Source organism: Teleopsis dalmanni, chromosome X (assembly GCF_002237135.1).
Source record: "Teleopsis dalmanni isolate 2A chromosome X, ASM223713v2, whole genome shotgun sequence".
Lineage (NCBI taxonomy): Eukaryota > Metazoa > Arthropoda > Insecta > Diptera > Diopsidae > Teleopsis > Teleopsis dalmanni.
Window position 1 is genome coordinate 71,336,164 of NC_051848.1, and position 10,213 is coordinate 71,346,376.

General features: G+C 30.5%; 2 protein-coding genes across 2 annotated transcripts; both read left to right on the forward strand.

Moving 5' to 3' along the window:
* The first annotated feature begins 3,124 nt into the window (after positions 1-3,124).
* On the forward strand, positions 3,125-3,427 carry LOC119688536. The gene has a single exon (XM_038103210.1). It carries the CDS (start codon positions 3,125-3,127, stop codon positions 3,425-3,427), a length of 303 nt encoding a protein of 100 aa, XP_037959138.1.
* A 3,548-nt stretch (positions 3,428-6,975) lies between these two features.
* On the forward strand, positions 6,976-8,667 carry LOC119688537. The gene is made up of 2 exons (XM_038103211.1): positions 6,976-7,016; positions 7,629-8,667. The coding sequence occupies exons 1-2, from the start codon at positions 6,976-6,978 to the stop codon at positions 8,665-8,667; spliced, it is 1,080 nt and encodes a 359-aa protein (XP_037959139.1).
* The last annotated feature ends 1,546 nt before the right edge of the window (positions 8,668-10,213 follow it).

Sequence of the window (10,213 nt, forward strand, 5' to 3'; positions counted from 1 at the left end):
AAAGATTAGCTGAAATAGAACACGAAATGACTTGAGTGTTTTTTAGTCCTTCGTATTCTCGGTTGTCGTTATTGAGTTAAAGCTAAATTGGCTACCGTTCGCATAACTACATTTCTTGTTCTTGCAAGCAGCTCATTTAGCTTAAGGTGGCCTGCCAAGTCATTACCAAGCCAATGGTGTCCCCAGATAGTCAGATATAGGTACGAACATAGACATAGTTTAAAAGTGTCTTCCTCAACATGAGTTGTCATTTTGAGTTTAGTCTGTCTACAAGTGCTCAGCTCTCTCTATCTGTTAAGAAGAAGTAAAGTTATACATATATCGACATAGGCTAAAGTCATGTGTTAGCCCAATGGTATTCTGGGCTTTGAATACCATCTGCCTTTTTGTTTTGCTTAATACCGATATGTCCTTTAACCCACATGACTATAACCTATAACAAAATATTACTTTTCAAATATATTTGAAACCAATATTGACTTACGGTATACCATTTTGAGGACACATCGCAAAAGTTGCATTACTGCAATTATTTCAGAGTATAGTTGATGCACCATTCTATCTATGATAGAATGATCTTGTTATCAATGTAACGCAAGAATATGTCAAAGTTCACGGAATGAGCGGAACAACATCACCTAGCAACATTGAAGCATCGTTTCTTCTTCAAAGGACTGCGCAACGATGATGCTTGAAACGTATAACTCTCAGATGTTGTGACGAAACGGGAAGCACCTCATATATTTATATATTGAGCTATGTATGTATAGTAGTTTTATTTCTTTTTAGTTAACCTTAATAAAAATTTCTGGTGAGTATGTATTTTATCTATGTACTAATTGTAATTTTAAAACGTTTGTGTCTAGCATTGGGTAAGGTGAATGAAGGCGGAAAATACTCTTTAGTAAAGTTAGTTTCAAATCATGCTTTAAATAAATATTTTCTTATTATATCTTTAGGTGGAAAACACTATTTACATTTGTGAATAAATTTTAATTAATTAATTTAATTTATTAATTTATAATTCATTTGAATTATAATTTAATTGGCCTATGGCAGGTTTTCCCTTTAGTAATGTGAAAAAATAAGCAGCTATTATTAAAGCTTTAATACATCCTTTAAGGTTTGCCTATTTACTGTTCTAATATTCTATTTTATATCCTATAAACTTAATTAATTTAAATAAGAACACAATTTTGCGTAAGTATGAAACATTAATATAAATACTCCTGTGTTTAACGCCATTCCTTTGCTTTCGTTAGACCTTAAATGTATTGTTTTCGGTTTTGCCAGTGCGCGACAGTTGAAACGGTACTCTCCTTGCTTCAACCAGGATATTCAACTATTGTACGTACTGTACGTAAGGCGGAAAGACAAGTATGACTTGCTTAAGCTTTTAAATTCCTACGAATTTTGAACATTTACATGTCATTGCCCTGTGGCGTTATTACAATTGAAGTTAACTGACAAAAGGACTTTCGTTTGAGAAAGGTTTAATTTGATTTAATACCTTTTGACTTTATTGTCGCACAGTATAAGCATGTTTTTGTCTCTTATAAAATGAAAGCTGACCTTAACAAAAATCAATAATATTTGTGTTACAATAGGCAATGCCTTTTAAGTTACGAAAGGATTTCGAAAAATCCACAAAGTCCTCAAAAATTCATAAATGCCCCACACGTGTGAAATGCAGTTGATATGGTTTTGAGTATCTGCTACTGAAAATTAACTCGGATCCTTACGTTATATTTGCCATAGGTACATAGGAAGAAATAGTTAAAGTATCAGATATTAATTACAACTGTTGGAGGGGTGAATACGAGTATTAAAATTCTATTTCAGAAAAATTATAATGATTTCGTATTTTTTAAATATTCAACTTGTTATAGTTTAGCACAATTATTCCATCTTCCATCTTTAATTTATGTTATTTATGCAAACATTTCTGTTTTTCTAATAACTTAAAAATGCAATATATTTATGTCATAATCTAAGTGCTGAAGTGCAAAAACTTTTTCACAATCTTGCTTTTATTACCAAGGATTATGTGCCACACTAAACGTAATGGTCTATGTGTGAAGTTGTAAATAGGCTCTGGAAAATCCTATTTTATGGCAAAAACTTGGTGCAGCAATAAAAGGGATTTCACTTAGTTCTATTACTCGTACTTGTATGAGTGGGATAAAAATTCCACCCTATTTGGGATTATTTATTTATGCCAATTTCAAAAGTTTTGATTGTTTTTGCAAGCAGTCGATTTTGTGCTTTCTGGAATATCTTTTTCTGTTATTATGTTGAGATATGTCGACTTTGACTACATATTGTTTATGAATTTTGAGCAAAAATAGTTCTGATACTCTTTCAAATCTTCATGACCTTATCGTTACACCATAAAATCGCCAATTAAAAATGTATAATAAATTAAGTGTTATTCTTCCAAAATATCTTAAAACATTTTAAAGCAGTGTTTGTTAATAGTTTTGATTTCAGTTCATCAAGAACTTTATTTTGCTCACTTTTTACAATTATTTTTACTACTAACTTAAACGTTTCAACACAAATCATGAAATTCATAATATGTTAATATATAAATATACTATTTTTGTAAATATATATTATAATTTAGTGTATAATATATATTAATATAAATTATGTAGTGTTTTCTTTAAAAAAAATTATACTATTTATTTAGAATAAATATATTTAATTAAAAAAAGAATTTTTTTTTAAGATACAAAATCTATTTCTTCTAAAAAATAATATTAAGGAGTGCTGACTCTGAACTTCAAGTTTGGCAGGACACGATTTCGATTTCTTGTACTTACAGTTTTAAAAAATTATTTTCGAATAATTAAATACAAGAATTATTTCCAAGATCACTGATATTAGGTATTTGGAAATAAATTAAAAATAAATAAATATTTTATTGTTACAAATAAGATTCTAAAGAGATTAAAGACTCTAACCCAATTACGTAAATCTTCCTTTGATGTATTTTTATGGTTTCGTTATAGTTTGCGAATACTATTCCATAGCTGTGGACAAAAGTACTGACCAAACTAATATAAGTCAGTTATTACTTTTCATCCGTTGTGTATCAGAGGATTGTATAATTACCGAGGAAATGCTAAATTTAGTGGCATTACATGGAACAGCTAAAGGTAATGAGAAATGTACTTGTATTGTAACTGATGAAGCAAAAGCTATGACGAGCAGTGGCAGGATTACAGGACTTTTTAGACGAAATGGTGTTGAAAGCGCACTAATTCAGTGTATCGTACACCAAGAAGTCATATGTGGAAAATTTTTACGCCCAACGAATACCCCGGAAGTTATTGTTAGAATAACAGATCTAATAAGAGGGGAAAACAAAACTTTGACGCATAGAAAAATTCGTGAATTTTTAAGTGAAATTAATGCAAACTAAGGTGATTTTCTACTATATTCTACTATATTATGTACTATGTAAGTGAGTTTAAAAGCAAGCTTAAATTATTCAAAATATCAATAGAACAGAACGATTTTTATTTTTTTCCGTGTTGCAAAGTACATTACCAGAGATGGAAGAAGTTGAAGAATCCTATTTTTCTTAGTTCACCTGAAGTACCTTAATAACATAAATATTGAATTTGAGCAACGTCTCAAAGATTTTAAATTCTTAGAGAGCGAAATATCTCTTTTTTCAAATCCATTCACAATTCCAATTCCAAATGTAAAGACTATTGGAATTATGTGACCTTCAAGCAGACCTCTTTTCAGAAGCAGAACAGAATCTGAAGTTGAACTTTTTAAGCTATTTGGCGAGAATTTCCTAAAACTATTAAACTTTATATTAAAATTGTGATCGATGATGAACAGTACTCATTTCTATGAAAACGCGTTTTCAACTTTTAATTTTATAGAATCAAAACATAGATCTTCACTGACTGATAAATCACTTACACAAGCACTGGGTTTAACAACAACTAAAAATAATGTTGATATTGATAGAATTATTAAAGATAAATGAATAAACAATTATTTAAACTAAATTTAACATTTTGATCATTAATTTATTTTTCCCAAAAAAAATAGCGAACGCTTATATTTGCCTCTGCGGCTCCCAAACTGTATAGTGATTTGTACTGGCCCGCGCTCGCATCTGGTCTGTACAGCCCTGTCCGTTTTTCGTTATTGTAATCTATATTTTCAGTGAATTATAAAAAAAATATCAAAACAACAAAAAAAATGCCTCGTAATTAAGTTATTTAATGATTTAAACGATAAAAATTGTAATAACTAAAATCTTAATTGTTACCCACTCATTGCTATAGATCTGGACGCCAACATCGAAACTGAGACAATAGAGGTACAAATAGAAACAATTTCAATTAAAAACAATATTGAAATATTGACCATAGCGGCATCCCTCAAAAACTAATTTTATTGGCTTTACAAAACTCCATCATTGACACTCCTTGATATCATTTACATCAGAGAACTGCAACGAGTCATAATTTTAACACTCAGAGTAGATTCATAAATATCAAGAATTCACAAGAATCCATATACTTTTATAAGTAGAGCAGCATAGGTACATAGCAGATGACACGTGAGTTATAGCATATACTCGAGTGGAATAAGTGTACTTGAGTGTACTTATAAAAAAAAGAATGATTGCCGATTCGATCAGCATTCATAAAAAATTCGTAGAGCTGATGAGTTGGTTTGGCATTTGTAAAAATTTTATTTAGTTTTATTTTTATTTTATTTTTTTTTAATTTTATTTTTATTTTATCTAAAATTCTATTCATGTTGTGTGTTGGTGTTATGTTATGCGTTATGTCATGCGTTGTTGCTGTTAGCATTATAAATGCATATATTTCGTTTGTGCTCTTGAAAAATATGTGCGCATTGAATTGGGGATTGTTTTAATTGGAAATTATATGCACAGTAAACGTAACACTCACGAATGATCATGAGTGAAGTGGAGTCGAGAAGACAAAAAAGAGAAGCAGAACGGTTAAGAGTGGTCGTGATATGTACCCTATAGCCCCTTCGACTCAAATGTCAACCTCTCCTTCACGTAGGTATTCGAGCACACGGAAGGATAACCGTGCAACAACAGCTTAAGTGAGGAAATTCCTTTAGCAGCAAAGATTCAGAGGTAGATTTGGACGCCAACGAACATAACAAACTTTGTCTACAAGGTAGCAGTCCTATCACCGAGATAGGGAGCTCTGGGCTAATTATTCGCGGTTCTCGAATAAAACGTGATTCGAGTATTTACAAGAGAAGGCATGCGTTTATGTGAAATTCAGCTAATGATTTGAGTATGACTCGAGTGTTGAGTACTCATTGCAGTTCTTTGAGAAATATATACTTGCCAAAGCACATATACTCCATTACTAATGCAATTGATATCAGATATAACATCGAGTACATAAGTGAAATCAATTGAAGTGTATAGAATCGTATACGGTTCGCAAGTATCGCAAAAAGTGTATAATATAATACATGAAGAAAAAGAAAATGTAATAATTAAAACGGTAAAAACTTCTGGAAGAAATGAGAAGAGTACTGGAAGAAATAATCATTTTGAAGGTTTAGCACAATATTTCAGAAATTAAATGATGCCAGTAAAAAGAAAAAATGAAGAGGGAAGTAATCGCATCAGACAAATGGAAATAGTAAATGTTAACAACATAATACTAACGACGAACGACGATTCGAATAAGAAAATTTGGAGAGAATAAACCACCATGACGATTTCAGATATCACATAATCGTTTGATGAAGTCGAATATAAACTATTGATTTTAAAAATCGATGACTATTTGTCTACAGTCAGAAAAAGAAGTCTGCGTTCAATAAGCCATTCTACCATCTTCAGTTTGCATATGTATTGTGTGCTTGAATTGAGATGTTAAGAACATTTCAAATGTCTCAAAAAGTATGCTTATAAGAAATGAGAATACATTTGATAATGGAAAATAAGACTTAACCAAAATTAAACAAAGGCGATTTTTTATTTATGAAAGTGTTTTCAAATTGGAATAAAACTAAATGCAATAAATTTATACCAATATATGGCGTACCAATCCAAAGTAGGTGAGACTATCACTAGAAAAATGTTTTACAGAAAGTCATATATTAAAAGTGCAAAATCTTTTAGTACAAAAATATTTAAACCTCTTCTTTCTATTCTACATAAACAATATAAAATAATGAACTAATCTACAAAAAAAAAAAATAAAACTATTTGCGTATGTTAAGACTGCATGAATGTAGGTTAATGGAGTCTTACCATATATTCGTAAAGAAAGATATTCGTAAAGAGCTGAGAGTCTACACAAAAAAGATCCCAGAGTTAAAACGATTAAGCTATTTTGTTCGATAGATGTTCACGAAAACTTCAATACTATATTATATTAAGAACTTAAAAAGTTGTGTCAAAAAAGTATATCTTGACATTCAGACACTTGACATAAAAAATGTTATATGACAACATTTCAGAAAAAAATTTTACACATTTTCAGAGAGACACACACGAGTGTCTTTTTACCAAAAGAGTAAAGGCTTTAAGTGTGACAAACTAATCGATTGATATAATAACGAAGAACTCAAAATGTTATAGTTCCTTTCTTATAGGTATACTATAGATGATATGTTAACAATTATTTCGGTGCAATAAAAAATACAGATACATTATTGGCAGAAGAGGAAAGGATTTTTTATTAGAAAATAATACGGTATCGAAGATTTTAGTATCTATCGGAACTATTAGTACGTATTGAAGAAATTGTATTACATTAATCTGAACGAAATTGTAATTATCAATAATCCACGTTTGTATGATGTACGATACAACTGATCACAATGTCAGTTATCTTCGTTATTTTCATTTCATTTTTTGTTTTTATCACTATTTTTTTATCAATATTGTAACGCGAATAACTTATATTAAGTAAATACTATTATGATAGTATTCTAAAGATGGCTACACCGAAAAAATTTTCTCAATCTTCTCAACTATGGTATGTGTGAGGCATAGAGACATACTAGTAAATATGTAACGACTGATTGTTTTGAGCTTTAGAAAAAAATTTTATGGGTGTCAAGATCTTGAAACTTTAAAAGTTCAACAACAAAAAGAGTTCCAGTATTTGGCACGTACTTACAAAAAGATTAAACACCGTTGGCTTAAGGTGCTAATTACCATGAAACGGTTATTTTTGGATATCGGAATAGTTTCTTTCCAATAAACTTAGTAAATATTGTATAGATGGATTGTAAAAATAATGTGATTGATAAATAAATAATTTACAGTTTACACCGTCGTAATTAAGTCGACAAGTGTCCGCCCAATAACAGATATTTTCCAGACAAATCGATACAAAAATATGATAAATGAGGTTTGACAATTGTAGGTGTAAACATAGTGTAAAGTATTTGTATTGATGTCATTGAAATTGTATAAAAAAAGAAGTCACACAATAATATGTCAATCAAATTTTTTTTTGATTTAGATAAAATTATTCTTATTCCACACAAAATCAATTTTTGCTCTGACAAAACTATAAAAAAATTTCCTTTTGGTTTTTTTGTAAAAATTAATACGTTAATATTATTTACTGAATATCGTTCAGTGTCGAAAATATATTTCGTCCGATGGCTGCAAAGTGTAACATATACTCGGAAAAGAGAGAAGACGACTATGGCATCTCACCTGATAGTAAATTAGCTGATTTATACAACGAAGACGAACTCACATCGGTGTACTATAATAATCTGGAAGAATTAGAAAAGGTACTGAAAAGCGATATTCATGCATGCTTCGGGAAATGGTCAATATTTGTTGCGGCTGTCCTAAACCGTCGATGTGAAGAATTGACAAATGTTATTCCCCCAGTATATTTTCACAAAACGAAAAAATGTGACATTAACCAGTTGATTAAAGTTATAAATGCAACCCCAGGTCTGTTTGTAATGTTTCACTATATAAAGCATAGAATCATGAAATATTGTTGTCCAAAAGTAATTAATTTAATGCATTGGGTTTTAGTAATTAACTCAGAACCAACACTTCGTACAGTGAAGTGTGATGAGTTACTTTGGATTTTATCAGACGTTAAGTGTACTAAAGAACTGGAAACTCCAATATACGTTTTCGAAATTATGTATCCAAAAGCATCTAGATTGAAATTACTCTTCCGAACTAGAGCGGTAGGACATAACACTTATTACGGTTTTTGTGGTTATCCGATGGATAGGTTATATGAAACCTTATTTAAGGGTATGCATTTAGTTCAAGGAGCAGTTCACCTGAGAAATGATTTATCAGAAATTTTTAAACGTACTACTGGTAAATGTAATGGAAACAGAACTTTAAGTGGACTGCTGACACGATGCGTTGCTATGTGTCAGTACGTTGATGATGAAAAATATATAAACCACCATCACGAGCCTAACACTTCAGAAATACATACATTTTGCTTAAGAGAAGATATAGTCCTACCACGTTATTTGTTTTTCTATGGTGAAAAAGTGCAATCAACGCCATCTTCAGACATCGACGAGAGCATTAAAGCAGTAGAAAAGCAATTGCATGAAGATAACGACAAATACTGGACTATAGGTTGCCTTCTGGCAATTGCAACTGTTGCGGTTTGGTTTAATTTTAATTGAAGTAAGACAATTCTTAAGTGGTACAATTACTGTAATTATTACCTATAGTCCGATGTCCAAAAATTTCTTTCAAACAACTGCCCATGATTCAGTTATGTTTAAATTCGAAACGCTGAAGTCGAAATAGTATTTAGAACAAAAATAAATTAATTTTACTGTGTTCATTATTTTACAATAAAACCAACTGTGATAAGAAAAATAAATATTTTTTATTGTACCTCAAGAAACAAAATGAAAATAATAAGTCGGGTGGACATAGTCTAGTCTTATATTAAGAAATTCTTAACTGATAATATTCGTACATTGGTTCGAAGAGCGTATTAAATTATTTACGGCTACTGAGAGTTTCTGATAGGAAAGATCTACCTAGTGGTTGTGCTCCGGTGTGGGTTTATTTTGCTGTTAACATAGGTTCAATAAGGTTGAATTATACTATTTTTGTAATTTATTAAAGCTTATCATTTTTGGCTAACTGCATAAATCACGGTAGCTTAAAAATCACCTTGAACCTTAAGTACAGCCTGTAATGCTCTTTGAAACAAGGTTGTTATGTCGATAGGTAAGTAAAGCGTAGCATCAAGACCTGCTTTTAGGTTACAAATCTAGGAAAGCTTCTGTGTAACTCATAATGGCCAATTTTTAAAAATTGCCTGGAAAAGCTTGAACACCGTCGAGTTAGATTCTCCTCCACCAAACGATAAATGTCATACTACTGGAACCACAACTTTTAGCGAGAAAGTAATCATCTTAACATAATTTTAGAATAAATGGATTAAATATCCGCCAAATTAAAGGTTCTTGAATTGGGTACGACAATTGAAGCTATTAATTAAGTTTGTGTTCCATTTTACAACAGTCGACGTCATGTTTTCATCCATTTTTATACCTATAGTTTACTTAACTAATTAACAGAGTTAAAATTGGACCAGTTGCATTTCGAAGATTTCGCAATCGGAGGCGTATCTAAAGCACTTTCACCAAGTTAGAATTCTATACATCAATATTCAAATAAAGGTACTTGTAACACCACACTCCAGTTAGAAATAGACTCTGACAATTTACCATAAGTAAGAATAGGATCCATAACTTACTAACTCCTGGCTGTAACGAAAGTGGGAGATGTACAAACAATTTTCAACAGCTCATTCTAACAGGTATTAATTAGTTTAATTGTAAATAAATAATTTCTGAAATATTGTTTTCTATGTTAAAATAAATTGTGTGCCTAACTCGTCACATAATATCATATCTCAAAAGACTATAGAAAACTCTATATATAAAATATCATATTATGGATCACTTAATGGAGGATTCTTTATTTGATTATGCTATGAATGTTTATGGCAAAGCAAGACCAGTGGTAATAAAGACCACGAGAAGAGCGTGATGAGTATTCCAACAAAATTATTTTCAAACAACCAAGCCGACATACTGACATGGGTTTTGGAAAGGTAATATTAAATAAAATTATTAAATTAATAAAAATTTCTTGAGTAATACAAATATATGTAACGGTCACTACAAATAAATATGTTTGTATTCTTAT

Coding starts and splice junctions, on each gene's coding strand:
- LOC119688536 (XM_038103210.1), top strand. CDS start 3,125: ATGCTAAATTTAGTGGCATTACATGGAACAGCTAAAGGTAATGAGAAA.
- LOC119688537 (XM_038103211.1), top strand. CDS start 6,976: ATGGCTACACCGAAAAAATTTTCTCAATCTTCTCAACTATG. Junction 7,017..7,628: donor TCTCAATCTTCTCAACTATG/GTATGTGTGAGG, acceptor AATATCGTTCAG/TGTCGAAAATATATTTCGTC.